The 22,771-nt window shown below is 35.7% G+C and overlaps 1 protein-coding gene across 5 annotated transcripts in view; it reads right to left on the bottom strand.

Moving 5' to 3' along the window:
• Positions 1-22,771, bottom strand: part of FMN2 (formin 2) — a 159,790-nt gene that overhangs the window by 62,140 nt on the left and 74,879 nt on the right. For all 5 annotated transcript variants that reach the window (XM_085055553.1, XM_085055552.1, XM_085055556.1 and 2 more), the window contains 3 exons: positions 8,499-8,560; positions 858-949; positions 598-727 (listed from right to left, as the gene is read on the bottom strand). In XM_085055553.1, coding sequence (XP_084911679.1) covers positions 598-727; positions 858-949; positions 8,499-8,560 — 284 coding nt within the window. The remainder of the gene's footprint in view (positions 1-597; positions 728-857; positions 950-8,498; positions 8,561-22,771) is intronic.

The following is a 22,771-nucleotide window of genomic DNA, read 5'->3' as shown; positions in this document are numbered from 1 at the left end:
AAATTCATCAAGAAGTTAATAAAACACTCACAACAATTAAAACATTTAATCAATCACATAAAAATACTACATAGTAAACCATAAAATATTTGAAAGAGTTTTACATTATTAAAATACTGATGAAACCTGCATTTTAAAGCCACATATTTGTTTTGCATTGGACTGCAAAATTCCAGTAATATCTTCTAACTAGATACAACATTGCTATCTCTGGCTGATTCTAGATATCACAGATATTACTGTTGTACATTTCTCAAGTCCAAGCAAATACAAGGTTAGTTGAACTGACATTCCTTTAAAAAGGAGTGATATGGTGACTATGAAGAGGGAAAATTTTGCTTTAACAAAAGGAGGTGTACTGTTTTGCAGAGACTGACAACACTGATGGCAAAACCACAACATAATTTGGTACCAAAAACTAATCTTAAAGTTCACATTGATGTTGAAGCACAATCATAAAACATTCTATTCTGCTGTCCTTCAGATTTTTAATGTGCACTTTAATTAAATAAAGTGAAAACCTTTGAAACCTGAGTGAAACTTAACAAGATTAAATAGCAGCAATTTAGATCTACTCTTTCACTGAACACAACCTACCTCACACAGTTTCTGTAACAATTCAAGTTTGCGACGGATTGAACCAATGCTTTCTGAAAATGTTGATTGGAACAGGATGCAAAACACACGTTCTGAAAAGTTGGGAATCAGTGAGAGTTCGTAGAGGAACCTTTAGAAGTGATTAAAGAAAATTATTTAAGTCACTGTCAGTAGGGTTGGGGTTTTTTAATGCATATTTTATTACAGTAGAAAAAGTTTTCTGAAGTGAGCAAACTGCTCTTTTGTAAGTATGCTCTTACTGTTCTGGCTTATCCAAAGACTTGGCGTTTTCTTTTTCCTTGGATGCCTTGCTATGCTTTTCTATTTTTTCTAGTTCATCTGATTGTGCTCTCTGGAATAAAAGAAAAAGAGAAAAAAAAGAAAAATTGTGACTAGTCAAACAACGCAGATAAAGATGCCCTTGTAACAAATCAAATTCATAGAGTTTTCTTTTCTTTCTAGCACCTGCTTATGGTAAAACTGTAAGAGTCCACAGAGTGACTTTAAGTATAAATAGATCTGATGGAGAATAGAATATAATCCAAATAATATTATTGACTACTAGTAGTCTGCAAAATATTCATTCATTCAATGATGCACTGAGACAATAATTGTCATTCCCAATTCCTTTGCTCATTTATGAGTCTTTGAATTGAAGGACTCAAGAGAAGAGTTGTATTCCTCTTCACAAATTTGTTGGGCTATATTTGAATGTGATCTGATCTTTAACTATGTATTTAAAATATATTTTTTAAAAATAAATGAAAATAGTTTTTTATTGTTTACTGAAACTTAAATTTTATTTGGGATTTGAAAAACACTATGGAACAAAAACATACTGGATTTATAATGGAACTATCATACATATAATACATGAGATCTACTGCATAATTCTTTGGAGTAAAACTATTTTCATTTGTATCCTAATAAGCTAAAAAAAATTACATATAAAATGCCTATTTTCTTGAAGAACCCTGTGGCACACTGAGAAGTCTATTCTTCAATATTCCAATCAATAGAAACTGGGCCTCAGTTTTTTCTGTGCTCCAAGCTATGGCAACATTTTTTTTTCTGAACTACATTACTGGAAAAAGGAATGGCCTGGAAATGAATAAAAGTGAAATGAAAATTTCTCCTTTGGACCCTTCTTTTGACAATCATAGCAGGTTCAAAAGAGATTCAAAACATTAATCTGCCCAAGATTTAAAAAAAGCATATCTACCTTTATTCCTTTAAGAAAACATTACAGTAATTTTTTAACTTTCTCCACCACAGAACTTGAAGACAACAGTGTAAAATTATATTCTAATTACTTAGATAATGGCAAAGCATAAGATATGCTGCATCTGCATTCTTTCTTGAATGCTTTTGCAGGGTTAGCAGAAGAAGGATAGAACTGTTTCAAATCATAGTGCCTGCTCCATCAGCAACCTGAAACCAGAAAGTTGGGTTTGGACACTTTTTCTGAGACTGTTGAACATCTTCCCATGTCAAAAGGGAGAAAGTACTGATTTGAAATAGAAAGATGAGGAGATTGAAGAGCATTTAGCAAAAGCCCTTCAGAGGATTTTTTTAAATTACTTCAAGAAGGCTTTGCAGTCATTGCCAGACACCTGCCTTGAATGTCACACATCCTAATATTTAGCCAGCATTTCTCTGGATGTTCTTCAAAGGTCATCTCTAAAGCTGTCTGATCTTATATATTTTATACTTAAACAGATTGGAAGCATTGCAAACATTTTTTTCCCTGCAAAAAGCTTTGTTCTGGACACTAAGAAATTATAATGATGTTAGTACCTGTACCCAAGATTTACAGAATAGCTGAGGTTTGAAGGGACCCCGGGAGACTGTCTAGGTGAACACTGTGACACAAAGCAGAGGCAGCTAGAGAAGCTTGCTCAGTATCATGTCCAGCCTGGTTTTGAATATCCCCAAGGATGGAGACCTGATGACTTCTCTAGGCAGCCTGTTCCAGTGTTCGGACATGCTTGCAGTAAAAAAAAAAAAAAAAAAAAAGAAAATAAAAGGAAAGGATTAAAAAAAAAAAGAAAAAGACAAAAAAAAGAGGTGTTTCTATTTAAATGGAATTTCCAGTGTTTCAAATTCAGGAGGCCCATTATGTCTTGTCCTTATACTGGGCATCCCAGAGTCTCACTGTGTGTTCTGTACTCCCCCTCCTCAATCAGATATTTGTACATGCTGATAAGATTACCCAGAGCTTTCTCTTTTCCAGACTGAGCAACCCCAGCTGTCTCAGCCTCTCCTTGTATGACCCTTCTCCAAGTCTTTAACCATTATTGTTGCTCTGCACTAGACTTGCTCCAGTATGTCACTGTCTGGCACTGGAGAGGCCACACCAGCACACAGCATCCTCAATGTGGTCCCATGAGGGCTGAGCAGGTCACTTCCCATGACCTGACTAGTCCTTCCTTTATCTGCTTCTGCATCATGCTTTTATCAGTTAACAAGGGCTAGGCTGAGGCTAATTTACCCATTTTTAATTTTAGAATACTGGCAGTGGCCCATTCATAACACTTATTTTCCTGAATTCCCTACCTCAGTTTCACTTCAGTGTGAGGAAAGAAACTTGGGGACTCATCCTCCAAAGGTACTTTTCTAAAGTCAAGGCATGCATAGGACCTGTGAATATAATTACTATTGTAATTGTTTCTTGTATAATGCTATCCTGAGAAGAAAAATGTTTCCAAGATGCTAGGGTAAGAAAATTTAATCAATTTTTAATCCAGTATTAGAAGACTCATCCAGAGACAGGGGGAGGACTAGAAAAGGTACAACTAATTGCAGAAGTATTAAGTTAAATATTTCGTGTGCTGTTGAGGAAAAATCTTGGGTTTGGTTTTGTGTTAAAAAAGCAGATGTAAATGGGACACGTCCACACTTAATCTAGAACACTCTTATCCAAGGGAGAGTTAAAAGCAAAGAAAGCTTCCATCACTTCTCAAATCAATAAGAACTCCCTTGGTAATAAGTGAAATGTACAGATTTTAGAAATCAGAAGGATGCCAAGAGAGATAGCATTGTTGTCATATCATCAGAGCCACGGAGGTCTAGGTGTGGAAATGACATGACTTTGTAGGAAGAGCTATTTTATTTATTCAACCAACATTTAAAAAAAGTAATGTATTCCATTTACACTTTTAAATTTTTGAAAAAAATCAGCTTTTTTGAAAAGTGAGAAAGTTCTCATACTAAAAATTTAAATTAATTTCCATTATTTCTGGTCAGTCTGTAAAGTATTTTCTCTTTGGTTAAACTGAAGGAAACTCACTTGACATTTTTTTTCATAAGAGTTAAAGAGAACTAAATATTTTAGCAAGGAGCACAAAAGTAATGGTTATTTGCAAATATTTTAGAATAAATACTGAGAGTACTCTCTCTCCTGGCCTTCTACACATAGTGAAATATTAGAGTGCTTATCCCAGCAATCTATTACATACATTCATGTTCAAGCTCTTAATGTTTCTCCACCAAATCCCATGGGCAAAGGTTAGGCAGACTCCCTATTCCTTATTTAAGCCATTATTCTCAGTTTGTGTATGCAAAGAAGTAACAACTGTCAAAGATGCAAAGGCTAAGCATGATCTACTCATGGGCAGCCCAGAGCAAAACTCAAGAGGTGCTGTTTACACTATTCACCAAAATCAAGAAGTTGAAATATATGGTCCAAGTTCAGAATCAAACCTGAATTTCAAGTCACTAACTTTGGCTCAGGTATCCAGAATTCTGACCTACTTTAAATTATGACAGAAAAGGAATACTGTGTCTTATGCACAGGTATTATTGAAGATAATTTCTCAGAATTTTTACCAGCTTTCTTTATTGTTAATGACTGTTTGTTCTCTAATTTAAGGATGGATAATTTAAAAAGGTTTTTATATGGCACTCCAGATTTGTGTCAAGGGAGAACACATTCGATAGATATTGCTCACAAAAGTCATTAATCTGATTGCATTAGCACCTCTTTGAATGTCACTGCTCTTTCTTTCCTTGAATTTTAGCTATATAGACCTATACAGCATCAAAAATGGAATAAAAAGTACAATATACTCTTGAATATAATATCAGAATTTGATATTAACTATATATTTAACCAGACAGCCTAAATCTGACAGAAATTACTGCAAAATATTCTGCTTCAGTTTAACTATTTTCCCATTTTTTCCCAGAGTATAAATTTATCCTGTATTTGGTCTTACCCAAGTTCATAATGGCCCTTTTTCATCTCACAACATAAATCTGATTTATTTGCTGGTTAGATTTTTTCCTTGCAAGTGAATCTTAGCGCTGAGTTTAGATAAATTCAAATGTACGTAATCTTAATATTTTTGCAAATCTGACTTTAAAAGTTTATGTTATATATTTCAAAAACTTCAAGGGACTTGTCTAAGGAATTTTGTCAACAGTAGCTGAAACAACAAGGATATACAGAGATACCCTGGTTAATAATAAATATATTCTTTTGAAGCTGGGTCATCCGAACTCAAGTACAATTTATATGCTTTGCCAAAAGATATTAAGACATCACACTGGAATTGCTAGTTAAAAAATAAAAAAATAAAAAAATCACAAGAAATAATTGAGGAGAAGGTTTGAATCTTAAGGGCAGTGAAGAGTCATGTATTTCAGACTTCTGGATGCCTTTCACTCCTGCAAAAGCATTTTCAGGTTTTTGAAAGCATTGACCTAAGTCTTTTAAAGATAAAGGCAGTGTGGACAATTTACCTAATTATGAAAGTATACATGTTTCCTTTGTGACATAAAAAGACTTGAAAAGGCCAAACACATAGATGAAAGATAATAATTTGACAGCATTTTAAATCCATTTTTGTACAGTTATTTTCATGATATAGCAAAGATGGAAGCAGAAGCAGACATACCCTGTTTCAGCAATACTTTAGCTACAACCCCAGCTGCTAGGAGGCAATCAGTTTTCAAAGTAAACATTCACTTATTTGCCAATCAGTACATGTCTCATCACAACATGTATATCCTAACCCCATACAGCAACTTGAATGCATTTTACCTGCCTTCTCCCTTTCTAATTACTGCAGTCACCTGATAGCATTGTTATTAGAGTTTGTAGTAAAAGCACATTAAAGTAAATGTTCCACATGTAGTTTTATCTATTAAGACTCTCCTCTTAAAATTGTCTAGATCTTAACCCATAACTAATTATCAACAGGTATTTAAACAACTCTTCACAAAGCAAGATATGCAACCAGACATAAGAGCTATTTGACTGTACTGTGCAATGCTGAAGTCCTTCTCACTTAATGCAATTCAACTTAATACTATTAAATTATTGAGGGCTTGGTTTTAGGTGGGGTGTGGGTTTCTTAGTTTATGAAAAGTCACCAAGATATATACAATAACTTTGTGGTTTAACAAGAGTTTAATTCCTCAGTAAACAGGAATTGAACCCTCGGGACTGTGGCTTTTGAAATTAGGGTGTGTTTAGGTTTGGAGACTGCCCAAATTTCATTCACATTTAAGAAGGGAAAGCACAATGCCAGACACATGCAATCAGAAAAAATGATTACATTCTGAAGGATGACTGTAAAACAAATGCTCCCATATGTTCCATACAGATCAAATAGAAAGACTGAAGACAAGTACTGTGGTATTTAAATACCCAGGAAAAAAAAATCTCAATCCAATAAATAAACCCTAAGAACTAAAAATTAAGTTAAGGGTCACAAAGTAAACGAATGCTGCAGTTATTCCCACTTACAACACAGGATGAGATTGAGAAATAAGGGAGGAGTCAAAGATGACAGTCTCTCTGGTACCACCCATTGCTTACAACTGTTATTGAACAATATTGTTATAATTAGTGAAGCTAGCAAGGGAAGAAAATGCAAAGTCTGAAGTGTTTTGACAAAAGGCTGAAAGGAAAAAAAGAAAAGAAAAGTCAAGGAAATAGTAAGCTTCTTTCAAGACACAGTTTTTTTTCAAACAGAAGATCTGGATTAAAATTCAGGTCCCCTTATAAAGCCCTTTCCAAGTAAACTGAGGGCTTTTTTTGTTCTTCGTTAAGATTTTGGTTGTGGTTTTGGGTTTTTTTCTGTCTTGTGCCCAAGCAAATACAATAAATTTGGACTGATCTGTTTACTGTTCAAAGCAAAGAAATATTTTAGACAATTTGAGTGTTTCCTGAGATTAATATATGGTATTTTCCTCGATCAGGACTTTTCCTAGACATTTTCTGTAATAATTGAAGGTAATTAAAAATTAATACAATGAATTTTGGTCATTTCAATGAACTGCAAATTTGCAAATAATCCTTTATACTAGGATTCTGAAGTATATTAGAAATGACACTAAGTAAACATTTGAAAAGTATTACTACATTATCAACATAGGAGGAATATTTTTTAAATCAAAATTTAAAAAAAAATTAAAATAATGTTCACTGTAAGAGAGGTAAGTATGCAAAAATTGGTTATGACTGCAGTATCTATTCCATACTTCCCACAAGAAAAATCTCTCACATTCACACATATGTAACACATAAAATGAATTCAATTTTTTTGCGTGCTAAAGATTGTATGGAATGGGATGTAACTGTGCTATATAAGGGAGCAGATTAAAAATAATGTCAAATAAAATACCATAGGCCAAAACAGAATAGCACAAAGAAGAAAAGCATTTACACAGGTTTGGAATAGGATGTTGAATAGGTTTCCCTTTTGACCATTATCTTCCTGAGCAGTGTTGAGCAACCGAGTTCTTCAGAGATGAAGAGTGAATGTCCTTTTTAACTCTTGGCAGATTTTTGGGTTTTTTTCTGTTGTGTTTGGCTTCTCACTTTTTCTGTAAAGTGGACTAAGTCTTACTATCACTCATTTTGCCCCTTGAAGTGGATTATTTATGAGGAATTTAAAAAATCATCCAATCATTCCAAAGCAGGTGACTAAAAGCTAATGTCTAAAAACCAAACATCTGAAAGGTGTAAAATTAATTAATGTTATCAAAACTACAATGCGAGGGAAGTAGAGGATCCAATACAATGGCATACATTGGCCTTCAATGCCATTCTGTGGCTCTCAGCTTTATATCTCATATTTTCAGGTTCTTTGGAGGCAAATAAAAAGCCTCCTCACTCTTTCCAGAGATGTCCAGCCAGAGCTCACAGATCCAGGCAATGCACCCACTGAAAGGGGTAATGTTCACCGGCCTCAGATGAAGGCAGAAACATGCTTCTGAGATCCACAAGTTTGAATTTTTTATGTGACTGGCTTTGTGAAGTTTTAGAACATGCCTGAGCATATTCTGAATCCCTGATTTTACATAGCTAGAGGTCAAAGCTCTCTGATTATTACTACCAGACATTTATAAAGCCCCTGGAAGTTTATACTACTTTTTATAACATTACCTTAGAGAAATTATTTTCCTTTCAAAAAGTTAAAATTATTTTGGAGGAATCCCTGAAGCAACAAATAATTAAATGCTACAGTTCCACAAATAGAATGGTTTCTGTATCAAAATATTTTTTTCTTAATTGAACAGTATTTTTTATATAAGTGAAATTACAAAATGAAGTCAAAGATGTGGAGTGTAAGGTCCAATACCTATTGATCAAAGACTGCCCCACCGAAGGAAAAAAAAGAGCAAAACTAATTTCTATTTAGCCATTTAGATGTTGATCATGTTACTTATGTAGAAATGCATGCACTACAGAAATCACAGATTTGGCAATTTGCCAGAAATGGCAATTAATGTAATTTAAATACTTAGTATTTTCATTGTTTTGGGGAAACCAGTAGCTTCAAAATAGGACATTTCTACAAGCTTTCTGAATATTATTGATACCAAGTAAAAATACCTTCACATAGACACACAGTATTCCTACATTTCATGGACTTCCTCTGATTACTCACATTCTCATACAGGGCTTGCAGCGTCTCTAGGTCAACCACAGAGTTGTCCAAGTTCACAACAGCTATAAAAAAGACAAAAGAAAAAAGAGTTAGTTGTTCAGAATGATAATCCAGCTGTGAAAGAAAGACTGGGCACAATACTCAGCAACAGTTTTTATGACCTGCTGGTCATACAGCTTAAGGGTTTTAACTTTATTAATGCCTTGAATGGCACTGTTTCTAAGGGTATGGCTGGAAACCTGGTAGAGCCAGGTGTCAAGTGTTAAAGAATTCATCTCCCTTCCCCCAAACACACAAACATGATCCCACGAGTATGGCCATAGTCAGAGATCAGAGATAAGCTTTACATCAGACTTTCATGGTCCAGCTGAAAGCATTATAAAAATTTGTAAATCTGCACCACAGCCACACACACACACTCACACAACAAAGCTCATTCCTGTCACTGGTTGACTTCAGTCTTAAACTCATTAATCCATAAGTCAGCCAGTTAACTTCAAAACACCTGACAAGGGTCAAGTCTTCTATGCACTAAGCCGACACGTTTAGTATGGATACAAAATATGCCTTTCCTGTTCCCAACCAATTCTGGCGCCACACACATGCTGTACTCTTTTTAGCATCGAGAAAACGTAGTGGAACAGTGCAAAGAGAATGATTTCTATCTATCTAACCAGGATTTAAAAAAAAACCAAAAAAACAAAAAAAACACATTAAGAGGGACATCCTGACTCCCCACTTGCTTTAGGAACATTTCACAAGGCATAGGTAATATTTGTGCAAACTACTGAAAAACTCAGTTCTCAGTTAATGCAAAGAGTTGTTTTTCAAATAGTACTTTTAAGTCTTCCTCTTACATATTTTTCCAAGCACTGTGACCATTCATTTAAAATCGAGATAAATTCAATTTTCCTCATCCAGATTTTAAATCTTGAAATTTAGAATGTTGAATGAGAATGTATGAATGAATAATTAATAATTTTTATCATACTATACCCTGCTTGTCCTACTTTGCAGTTCATTAATTTGTACCTTTTGTGTAACGGGCTTTGTGTGTGTGTGTGCATTTGTACAATAAGCCGAATAATTCCCTAGGCGAGATTAATCTAGAAATTGCAACATTGATCAGAGATAGAAACCCAGCACTAGTTTACTTTTTGTCCTATAAATCCATGCCCTCAGGTTTCACAGAGAAATTCTGTATACACCTAAAGACTACAGAATATAATTCAAGCTCATGTGTTTCTGATTGCTCTAAAGAATCTAGAGATACCACTCTGAGTCTGGGACTCATCATGTTTCTCCTTTCCAGGCCTGAGACATAGTTTTAGTTGCAGTATGAGAAAATTATAAACAAAAAAGTGTTGATCTTGATTAAACTAAGCAGGCCACACTGTGTCTCTAAGCAGGCCACAAAGATAACTTTTAGGACTAAACAAAAAAATAATTAAAAAATTCTTTATTTTTTCAGAAATAATAAATTTTTCTATCTTTCCCTTACCAGAAAGCAATGTAGCAGATAATGCCAATGTAACAGTTAACAGTTCAGGAAGCAACATATTTTTTGTTTTTTTGGGGGGAGGGGGCACATGCAAAAAGCTGCTACTAATTATTTGGGATATTTTTAAACTTCCCTCCCCCATCCAAGTGTAATAATTGTTGCAACAGAGACTTAAAGATGCCCTCTACACAAGGCACTGTATTATACATTGTATTTAATAATCCCTGTTGCTCAATAAGACTTTCAGTATGCCAAATTTGCGTGGTAGAACTGGACACTAAAATTACCATACAAATAGAAAGTGGGTCTAGATTGGTTTGAGAGCTCTGCTTTAAGAAAACACAAACATCAAAGCCTATATACAAACAGCTGTATTAAACCCAGGATATATTATGAAACTCAGTTTATATTATCCAACATTTCAGCACTTTCGTGCTTAGGCAATGTTTTCATATATGTACACACTCACAACCCTTCAACTATTTATTTTGAGTTGCGGCTGTCTTCTCCCTACTCCACCCCCACCCCCTTCCTACCAGAGACTGTCTACTCCTGCACTAAGAAGTTTAACACAAGTTCTTGCCCTGACTTTTGCTCAATGTTAAGATCACCCATGGATTACTCAGGGAGCAATAGAACACTTTTGTTTGAATGCTTTCAGGAGATAAGAGAACGCCTGGCAAACACAATGGTGCCAGGTCTGTGTACTTTTAACAAAACAGGTATGTAGAAGAGTTTACACACTTCAGGGAGCTGCTTCAAACAAGTCAGTCCCAGACAAGGACATGGAGAAGTTAGATCCTAGGATGTATCCTTCAAATCTCCTCCTCCAAAGAGAAATATATTTCTATAAGTTTCATCTAAACCTGCATATGTTCATAAACAGCACTCCAACATCTCACTAGGATTTTTCCATGTTCACCATAGGCGCGCTCATTGTACTCTGAGCAGTCAAGATATGAGCTTCTGTTCTTTGGCAAATCTGCAGCATTGTCATACAGAACATGATAGTTGGCAAAATAAATCAGAACTTTAGCATATTTAATTCCATTATCTCGACAAATTGAATTGAAAAAAAAAAAAAAGATTTTTCCTTATGTAGCCAAGCTTACTAGCTAAACATGCTCCCCACAATCAGCATGACTACACAGATATCTAACCAAAGGATTTCATATGTGGTGGCAATATAATGATGAAACACAGAAAAAGATTAATTTCCTCATATGAAAATATTTTTAGCCATGCTACAATTCCAGTACACTTTGATGCAAACAACTGGAGAAGGGTTTGCATTAATCTTGCAGTTGCTGGGTATTTTCACCCATATCAGTACTTTGGAAAGTGATTTTTTCTTGTTTCAAATTTGACATTGACATTTCCTGGCCTTGACTACTATGAAATTGAAGAATTGCCTTTTGCTCTTATAAAAAACTGTCTTTTATTTACATCAGACCTAGGCATTTAGTTCTCACTGTTAAGATTTCATAGTTTTGTTATTTTCTTGCATTCCTGTTGCCACTGCTGCCAATAAAACCAGCACTAGTTTCAAGCCCTAACACTGTAAAATTGAGATACATATCTATAATTGTGTAGATATACAAATACATAGATATGATTAAATCAAATTTGAACAAAGTATGTCCAGATACACATGGAAAAAAATAAAAGGATATACAAACCAACAATTTCTTTTTCTATTTAAGCAAGCTGTGGTCAACAGGGGATTGCAAAAGAAACTACCCAGTAAAATGAGGGGTTGAGGATCGATCACAAATGATTACTTGATACTATAGAGGACAGAGGAAAAGAAGAGATTTCAAAGGATTTGTAGCCAAATTAAAGGGTGTGAGGATATATACACAGACTCACATTTGAAAACCCAATTCAGATACTAGTTTGAAGTGAGAAAGACAAAAAAAGAACCACAAAAAATCCCAAAACTAAACCAAACAAACTGAAAAAAAAAACCTCAAAAACAAAATACGCAGATAGGCAAAGATTTACTATTCTTATTAATATAAATTAATTTAATTTCCAAATGTAAACAATACTTCCCCTGACAGGACTATATGTTGCTGATAAAAGAGTGAGATTAGTGCACACAATCATATTCAGAGGCATATTTGAGCTGAGAACTGACAGACTTTCTTCCATATACATGGAAGACAATTTAGAACAGAGACAATTAACAATTAAAAAAAACAACACCACAGCAAAACACAAAAAATAAACCAAACAAAATAACTTATCACCACTCTCAGGTCTTCAGGGGAAGACAGTAACCAAGCCAACAAGATCAAACTTTTTGCCAAAAAATGTAATCCTGAAGAGGAAATGTATGAGAAAACTCCATTAGCAGGAAGCTGCAGGATACCCAATGTATTGTCAGGTATAAAAGGAAGTAGCTGTATTTTTTTGTTTGTTAGACAGATCACTGCTGTTTATTACTCATATATCTAGGAGCATGTGAACTACCAGCTACCACTAAACCAAAGCCAATGGGCAACTCAGACACAGCTAACCTGGCTATGAATCTAAACCCACCAATAGTACCACTTACATAAACTCTAAGGGGAAAGACAACTTCCCATAGCTACCCACTCGTTGGAAACTCAATTTTGTTTCAAAGCCCAAAACTTTGGAATTTCCTTTTTAAATGAAAAGGCCAAAATTCAAAGTTTCCCACTGAGTAGAATTTCAGAAAGAAGAAAAAGTGTTATAAACCAGATCCTCTGGATTCAGCTTTTGTGTCATAAAACTCTCATTAGCACAATCACATATGGATGATTTTCAGAAAACTGGTATTCAGTTAAATTCTTAGCCTTTCTTTTTCTCAGGGCAGGTTTCAAATCACACTCACTTTCTCTGGTCTTTCCAAGTATGCTTCCTAAGCCTTTCTTTCTCTGGACTCCATCTAAAATTAAGTGTCTCCTTCCTGAAAAATCCTGGAAGCATAACTGTCTCTCAAAAAACTGACTAAGCATTTTCCAATGACAGCACTTGACTATGATTCCACTTGACTGATAGCAGATTACAGTTTAAATCCTTATGAAGAAGCATTAACTGAAGTAAAACAACCTCTGAACCTGTCCTGCCCTCAGATCCATCCTTCAGGGAGACAAACAAGTAAACCACCCATCCAAGTTCTTCCTGCTGATTTCCACCTCATTTGACTTCTCTGTGACTCTGCAAAGACAAGTAGTATTGCTCCAAGAGGGCACTCCTTTTTTCCTCCTGCCCATCTTTGCCTCTTCACTTTCACATCTGCTCTCTTTCTCCAGAAGAGCACCAGGAGTTTCTGCAAGACTTGACGACTTCCTTGACAAATGGCAGCAACAGATAGTCAGTACAGCAAAATACAAAGGCAGACTGATTCTTCTCCACTGAAGGAAGGACCTCCTACTCCTGCAGCAACTAACCACAGCACTCTTACCACATTGTTCTGTGTGTGGCACAGATTTTGGGGTTTCACAGCTGTCATGCTCTTCGTGAGACTCTAACATGCAAGATTACAGGATGCTGAGAGGTTACAACTTCCATGGTACTTTTTCCTGGCTTTCATCTCCAGATATTTCTGCTCCATTTAAATCATCTATACCCCAGAAATATTACCTTAAGCTGAAGAGTGAAAGAAACTGAAAAGGCATCAACCAATCTTAGAACAAAAATTGACTCTGTTCTCATTGAGAATATATATCAATGTATAGAAACATAGAAACACTAAGCTGTATATAAATAGAATCTCAAAATTACTACATAATTTTGAAACAGAACTGTATAATTAAAATTAATTCAATCAAATTTTATGAGACCTATATTAATTTTAAATTATGTAAAAAGGATATTTGGAAGAGAAAAAAAGGCACTCCCAAAAAGGCATAAGTAGTTGAGTAGGTGCAACGCGTCACTCTGAATGATGTTCCTTAAATTATTATTTCTGAGTTAATTAAAAACAATAGCTTCTTCAAGAATAATGTACAGGCAGTAAATTGAAAGTGGTCAAAATCCAACATCAGAAAACTAGCATACTGGCAAAACCTTAAAAAATGGAAAATTCTGATACAAGTAATACAAGTCAGGTAATGTCTGTCTTGACCAACTTATGCTTTTATCAACAGAGAAAAAAGAATAGATAAAGAACGTATACAGAATTGTTCTGTGAGTACAGAATAGCAGTCTTCTCTGACAAGTGTCTTTGGAGGAAAATGCAAGAACATGACACATGCAAACACAATCAAACCAGGAAAAAATTCAAGGTAGACAATTTTATCAGGTTCATTGGAATGACTGACACTGAACTGTTGAGTTCAGAAATAGAAGAAAAAACAGCTTCATCAATGTTCTCATCAACAAAAGAGCCAAAGGAGCCTAAGAAGATAATCAAAGTGCAATGGCTTTTTCTGCTGCTATAAAGATTATGTTCAGATGTAATATCAAGTTACATACAAAGTAAACCCAAATTTACATCCAACTTAGTATTTATATCTAAAAATAAACTACAAACCTTTTATTCTCTTACTGGTTACATAGAAAACCCACAACTTCAAAATTTCATATCCTTTGTTTCAGCCCTCCTTTCTCTCCTCCCCCCCCTCCCCCTTTTATTTTTCCCCCATGTGACTTTTGGCATCATTCATCTAACATTCAAAAGGTCATATTTTTATCTGTAATACTTCCAACAACTTTAAAACTACTGCTATTCTCTTGGGATTCTTCTTTATCTTAAATAATAGAAAGGTGAATCTCCAATGCAGAAAGTTAAATCCCAAATGGGCCTCTTTGAAATAAACATTGTGTTTACACAACAGTGCTAAAACCTAATGTCTCTGTGCTAATGGAAGCTGCAGCAGACACACACAGGTCATGACTGTATAATTTTTAAAGATCGTCAGAAAATAAAGGAAATAAAAGAATTCTTAAACAGGAGTATCTGGACTTGCATAACTTGCAGAAACCTCCTCCAGTGATAATGGGTAGGTTGGATATGACTGCACTGGGTAGAGTTGGCATAAATGAAAAATGTCAAATTATTACCTACCTGCTTGCCCTCTGTACATTTGTGATATATTTATCTATTAGGAAATCCTCTGACATTCTCAGGATGAAAACTTGAAGTGCACAAAGCATAAGGGAGCTTAGAACTTCAGCACAAGTACATGCAGCATGGATGAGAGTCAAGACACACCACTTAGAACTGCTTGCACACAGTTTTACTGTGGCAGTAATTCACCTTGATCTAAAGCTTGTGTAAGAAACCAGAACAGTAAACAAAATTTCCAAGCAGAAGCCATGGATTAAGCTGAGCTGTTGCTTCGGATTGTTTTTAAAGGACTTAAGAATTTTAAATACCTCCAAGAACATGCACTCGCATTTCTAGGAAGCAATAAAATAAGAATCAATTAAGCAAGAATATGTTTTGCAAAATGTGAAGTAACAAAAGCACGAAACTTCATTGAAAGGAATGAATCTCTGGCATGATTCTTCTCTTATAAACACTTTTCCCCTTTTAGACAGTTGTCCTTAGCATTCCTGTTTCCTAACTTGTAATCCTAATATAAAAATTGTATAAATAATGCTTTTTAATATACATGTAAATATGAATTCAGACATACAACAAAATATACCACCAGGTTTTAAATAGCTGCACATAGTTAATACAAACAGTTACATTACATACATTTGAAGTAAGTGCCTGCCATGTTAAGGACAGCAGTTACTGATTATATGAAGTCAAACTCCATACACCTATACAGTTTGTTTACAAAAACTGTGCAAGTTCAGCTCATAGAGAACAAATATATTTTGTTTGACTCAGTATGTCGCCTTCTTGTCTAGGCAGGGAAAAAAAAGTGGAGAGCAATGCTGTAATCCTTTCAGAATAAAATGTTTAAATACAAACATGATTGCCATTGTAGACTGTTTAATTTAGAGAGATTGTATTTCAGTTCTGGCTTTGAGAGGTTTGCTGATTTGACTATAGAGAGTACTTCAATGCTTATCTTAATTGTTTAGATAAGATTAGTTTGAATTTGGCAGGTGAAAAAAACATGGGTGTGGGATATAGGAAGGTTGAGAAAAGACTGTCATTTTGCCAGACTATGCTTATTTTAAACTACAATGCATAGAGGAGCAAACAGTTGCAATGAACCTGCCAGGGGCTGTTCGCTGGGGAGTGAATCTGAAGTGTGAGACTGACTGGCAGGATTCAAGATTTTAAACAAACTGAAAAGGATTACTTTGATAACTCCCAAAACACTACTTAAGGCTTACCATAGTACACAAATGCAAATTACATAAGACCCATTTAAATAAGTTAAAAAATATAATTGTGCTTTATGATTATAGTAGGGTCTTGTTCTCTAGGCAAACTTCCTGACCCTTAAATGTATTTTTAAAGTATTTCAAGAATAAAATTTTAATATAAAATTATTATTGGCATATGGGTATATTTAACATGTAAGAATTTCTGTTACAGAAAATAAAATTACTGCTATAAAAATAACACAATGCTATTGGCTTTTTTTCCAGTATCACTTTGTACCAAGTTTTGTCATCTTCTGGTTAAGGTAGTAAAGCATGCCACAAACATTTCATTTAGAGGTTCTTAAAAGAAAGCTTGTCATACCTGTCAAGTGTATATTTTTTTTGTGGGGAGACTACTAGAACATGATATTTGAGGAATATATTTTGGAGATGTTTACATGACAGTATGTATTTACAGTGCACATTATAAAAACAAACTGTACAAACACATCAGCTGCAAAGCTACATATGCAATAGGTCTGGCACTGTGTATCAATCTGTCTGAAGACAAATATGATTTATAGCTTTAAATTCACGAGTCAGGTGACATAAAATCTGGGTTTTCTGTGTGTTATTGTTTAACTTTTCTTTTAGATCCACAAAGTCTCTAATGATTTTCTGTCTCTGTTTCAATGACATTAAGACCAGGAGTTCCACTGGCTAATTGTGGCACCAGTAATGGTGTAACTGGAAGATATTAGCAAGACCTGTTTGGAATACAAACAAGCCTTCAGGCTTCAAACTCATTGAGACTTTAACTTTTGCGTGGGTTTTTTCAGAATTCAAATTTGCTGGCTTTTGATTTAATTCCTCCTAATCTATTTTTATTAGAATAGCTCAAAGTAAACAAAGTCATGTCCAACTCTGAGAAGTGCAGTCCATAAGCAAAGAGACAAGCTTTTGCTTTCTTGCTTAGGGAGCACATTCTAAATTATAAATTTAAACAAAATGGAGGAGGAGGAAAAAGAGATTTATTTGGAATCATCTGGTAGTGCACTGCTGTATTTGATAAAGTTTTCAGGGCAAATACCTAACCCACATTTTTTTCCAAAAAATAGATTCTCTGGAGTAAGCAGCTAACTTGGGATCTTAACTTTTTTTCTCCCAATTTACCCACAGTTAGTGCATAGTTAATGGAGCTTCCAGTATGTCTAGCTGGCAATTTAGAATACTTACATTAAATTATTTGTCAACAATAAATGAGCTAATAACTGCCTAGCTCATAGATCTGAAAATGTAACTGCTCTTGAAACACTACCAGAAATGAGAGAGTATCTTAGGCCTTCATAGGACTCTGTTCTCAGCTTACTGCAAATAAATACATTTTATCAAAATTAAAAATAACGTTATCAAAAATAGTGATTAATCCTCAATGAAATTCAGGTGGCAATGCTAATGGGAGAACTGCTCTTTTTTGAGCAGACTCAAACTCAACCAAAGAACTCCTTTGATTGCACTCTTTGTAATCATGATCAATGACTTATTTAACACTCTCAAGCAGTGACTAGAAGTTAAAGTAATTTTTGGATTAGAGCTAGAACCAGTGTAATATCAAAAAGCCCAACAAAGGAGACAGCAGAATAACCTCAAGAACTTGTCTTTCTATTGAATTGCTTGATCTATTTAACTTATACAAAGAAAGTTAAGAAGCAACCTAATTACATACCATGAGAAGATACCTGAAAGTAGATGGCCCTGTAATTTCACAGACCAAAAGCAGGAAAGAATGAAGGGCATCTATAAATTAATCTGGCAAATTTACTATGAAAAAAAAATACTTAAAATTATAAAAGTGAGGGAAATTAACCTTTTGAACAATGTTTCATGGGGTATGTTGACTTCTCCATCACTTAAAGTATTTCTATGAAATCCTAGACTCACCAAAGTCAACTACAAAACTTTCAGCAACTTCAAAGAAAGCAAGAGGTTGAAGGGTCAGAATTTCAGCTGGAACACAAGACCATTTATGCTGCTAAAATGTTCATATTTATACAGACTAATAGTTTGAGGGAGAAATTAGCAGTCAATATTACACATAACTTGCCTTATCTAGCAGCCAGACAAAATGCTTAGAATGCTCTTTCTAAAAACCTAGACTTGAGCTGCATGTTTGCCCTTTGCTAGGTCTCTCTGGAACTCTCTACTAGTCTTCTGTAACATCACCAAGCCTAAATCATTTGACATAGACTACATGAAATGTTGTTACCCATTGATGATTTACAACAGAAAGTACTGCAAATTCTTTTAGCCATAAAGACACATATTATTATTCAGAAACGAGCTTTTCCTGCTGATGGTTCAAGCTAGCCAGTTGTGTGTTATATCAGTATCTGTACTAGCAGAATTAGTTAGAAAGCAGGGCATGGAAACTTATAGGGTTTAAAACATCAGGCAAAGCAGGTCACCATTTGCCTATAGTTGCTGTACAAGCAACTGTTTTAGTCACAACTCAAAATACAAATTTTCTTAGTCAAGAATTACAAAAACAAATTCCTTTCAAACCCTAATTTCTCTTTCCTTCTGTCAAATGGTAGTAGCATCTCACTGAAATGAAATTACATACCCTCAATTTATTCTCCAAATCAAATTAAAATTTTATTTTTGGCAGAGCTGAGAGCATATTGGTTGTTGCCTAGTATTCTCCATGTCTGCCCTGTCTGACGTCTGGATAAACACACCAGGGATTTCATCGTATTAAGGCACGTTAAGCCTTCCACCAAATATTCTGAAGTTAGAGTACTAAGGAGCTACAGATGCTAAGAAAGTGATGTAATGATCTTGTGATCTTGTGACACCGTGTTGTAAGTGTGGTGGGATTATGAAAATAATGCAAAAAGATTTTTTTGGCTAGGTACATGACAGATGACACAGCTTTACTAATTCAAATCACCATACTGTGATAGCTGAGCGCAGAAGGATGCCTGTTTATGGTTTAAGTTCCATCTTTTTTCACACACCAAAGCGTTTCTCAAAAGCTGGTATTAATAATTCAAGGAAATAAGGGCTGGGATAACAGCAAAACCAAATGCCCGTGTAGGCAGAAAACCAAAATGCATACATTAGAAGGAAAAAAAAAAAACCCAGAAGTTATATGGAAGCATATATGTATATTTATTTCAGTATCATCACTAGTTCTGGCCTACTGAGGAATTTAATATTGTGAGAAGCATTCAATATTGCTTCAGTTAAATGACACTGAGCTATATTTTGTGTCCAGGTAGCAAAAGCAATTGCAACTTCACTAAAATACAGAAAACACATTACACTGAAACAGAACCAAACACCCATTGCTTGGGGAGGTTTCATGTGCAACAGCAGAACAACAGAAATAACCCTGATCTTTCACTGCGTGAGGACAACAACAGAACAAGAGAAGGAAGATAAAGAAATAAGTACGAGAAATCCAGGTACCTCATAAAGTGACAGGTACAGGAACAGCAACACACTGACTGCAGCATGGGAAGCAGTAGGATGTCAGACTAAGCAGAAAACCACAATTTCCCGGCACTCTTTCTTACCCTCCCCTATCATAGACGATGAATGGACTCAGCAAACAAGTCACGCTACCATCTTCGCACCATACTTTCTCTTCCTTACACTCGGAGCTACTGTTTATAGGAGCTATTCCCTGCCTGAGGACCGTGCCGAGAGGCAGCGCCTTGCCGGGCGCGGAGGCAGCGGCATCGCTGTGCGCACAGCCGGGCCGAGTGTGCCGAGCAGGCGGCGGAGCTCCGCCGGCAATGGGCGCGGCAGCGCGGGTCGCTGTTGCCACCTGCTGCCGGCAGCGGGGACCCGGGGCCGAGCGAGGGATGTGCGAGGGGCAGGGATGATGTGCGAGGGGCTGGGATGATGTGCGAGGAGCCGGGACGGCCCCGCCCGGGGAGGAGCGCGGTGCGGGCAGGAGCAAGGGAGGCGAGGGCAGCACCGCGGCCAGGTAAGCAGAGCTCAGCGGGGAAAGGCCAGGCTGTGTGCATGGCGTGTGTCCGTAGGGTTTGCAGGCATCTAACATCTGCAAAGGGAAGATTTGAGTTCACCGGTGGGTTTAATGGCTGTTCCGGAGGGAACAGGAGTTTGATAAATAATCGGCGTGGCGCTGACAATAAGGCTGCACACGGGGCCATAGCGGCTTACAGCACGAGAGAGGCAGCGAGCACCGGAGCGAGCACTGGACGGGTCAGATAAAGCAATTGGTTGTAAAAGATCTACAGCGTTCCCTGTAGAGGAAGTTCACACCTAAATAGAAACAAAACCCCCACTCTCAGTGCCCTATTACAGATCACTCAACAAGCATCCTAATAATGACTTCTAAATGGTATTTTACCATTTAGGTGTAAGACAATATGCCAAGTAGAAAACATGATAGCAGAATGTTTAATCTGTTAAGCATATTGTTTGAGCTATCATTCAGAGTCTAAATTTTAGGGCATTAGAGAAATTACTCAAAGCAACTAGGCAGATTTACTGAAAGAGAAGAAGTAACATTTGATCTGCTTCTGAATAAAGTACAAAACAGTTGGAGACACCAAACCAGCCTTTAACGAAATTTCTCTACAGGACGAGGGAATAAGATTTTTAGAAATAACATAATAAATTTAATTTTTACAACCAGAAATTACCTTAAAATTATAGTTGAAAGCCTAAAAAAGGTTGTAGGTCATAAGAGAACCTAAAGTTACTTTATCAGAGGAACAGAAAATAAGTAAACTGATGACTTTAAAAGCACCCTTTTCCCATGCCTCATCTTTTCACATCCCCAGTATTCCTACTCCTCAACATCATATACATGATTAAGTATAAGAGCATATACTTAAGTGTATACATAAGTGGGACACCTGTAAATGAAAGATACTCTTCAAAAGTGGAAATCAGCCAAAGAAAACAAAAGAGCAAAGCCTTGTAAGTTCAATGTAAATTGGACAAGAACAAAAAGATCTAAACCCTACTTGCCAAATGCATAAAGTTAGCAATAAAACTGCTTTCAAACACATCACATGTATGAAGCCTGACAGGAAACAGCTGGGCATGCAGATAATCGGGCTGTAAAAAGAGCACAAAAGAATGAGAATCAGAAAAGGTTAAACAAAGTATTTGTGTTAGGATTCACAACCACAGAAAAAGTCAAAGTGGTTCTCAGACAAGTTCGATACTTCTCAAGTGGTACGTTTTGAGCACTGTCTCAAATTGAACAAGCTTCAACATACAAATGAATATTTTAGGTGGATTACTCAGATGATACTGGAAACTACAAACCACTCAGTCTGATTTCTATGCCTGGAAAATGCGTATGTATTATACAGAAGTAACAGCTCTTTTAAAGAACCAATGTAATGAGAAAGCAAGGCAACACAATTTTGTAGTAGGCACTCACAAGCAACAAATGAAATAGTAATGCTTTAATGGAGTGATCAGGTAAGAATGATCAGGTTCATACTGAATTTACAAAAGACTACTCACAGTCATTACCTAAGGCTTCAGCAAAATTTATGCTGTTGTGGTATAAGCGGAAAAATCTACTTTGATTAAAAAAACTCAAATCAACAAAACAAACAAAACAAAAAAAAACAAACCAAAAAATTCTCCAAAAAAAGAAAAGCAACTGCTTTTTCCCAGCCCCTCGCACATCATCCCTGCCAAAATGAACGATTTGTTTTCAAAGTAGAAATTTATAGCGAAGAAGCCTTACTAAGACCTCTGCAGGTTACTGTGCATTCTGTTGAATGAACATGAGGTGTCAATGTTCTCAGATAGTAACAGCACTTTAAAGCTGACCACAAACACATACAAAATGATCTCTCAAATATTCAGTGTCAATACATGCAAAGTAGATGGGAAATAAACCCAGACTGTAAAAGTCCTGTGATGCATACAAAATTCACAACTGCTATCCCCAAAAAGACACACAGATTTTTTTCATAGTTCTCTGAAAACATAAGCTCAAAAATTAGCAGCAGTAAAGGCCAAACAAAATATCAGCAACAATACAGAAAAAACAGAGCCTGAAGGAAGACGATATGACCTCTTGGCATAGGCTTATGGTGCACACAGATCTTGAAAGCAGCATGCAGATCTAGCCAGTCACCTCATTGAAAAAGAGAAGAAAGAATAATGGATTGTAGACTGATGACAAAGAAAAATCAAAAGAACAGAAAACACGTATGAAAGCTGTTCAAAATAAACTCTTCAATTTGAAGAGAAATACTGCAATAAGACATCTACAAAAATTACATAATGAGCGGTCAGTGCCACTCACCTTAGCTTTTTATTTTTATTTTCTGATTATCTACAGAGGAGATCAGGTACAAAGCTCAATAGATCTCCACTTGATCAAATATAAAATATAGTTTTGAGTTTTTTTTTAAAGACTGTTAAGACCAATATATTACAGGCACACTGAATGTAAAAAAAAAAATAAATAGGGATTTTTCAATTTTTCTTGCAAGTTTTACAAAATCCCCATTTTAACTACCTT

Source organism: Lichenostomus cassidix, chromosome 3 (assembly GCF_008360975.1).
Source record: "Lichenostomus cassidix isolate B80296 chromosome 3, HeHo_3.0, whole genome shotgun sequence".
NCBI lineage: Eukaryota > Metazoa > Chordata > Aves > Passeriformes > Meliphagidae > Lichenostomus > Lichenostomus cassidix.
This window is presented reverse-complemented; position numbering and strand designations above follow the sequence as displayed.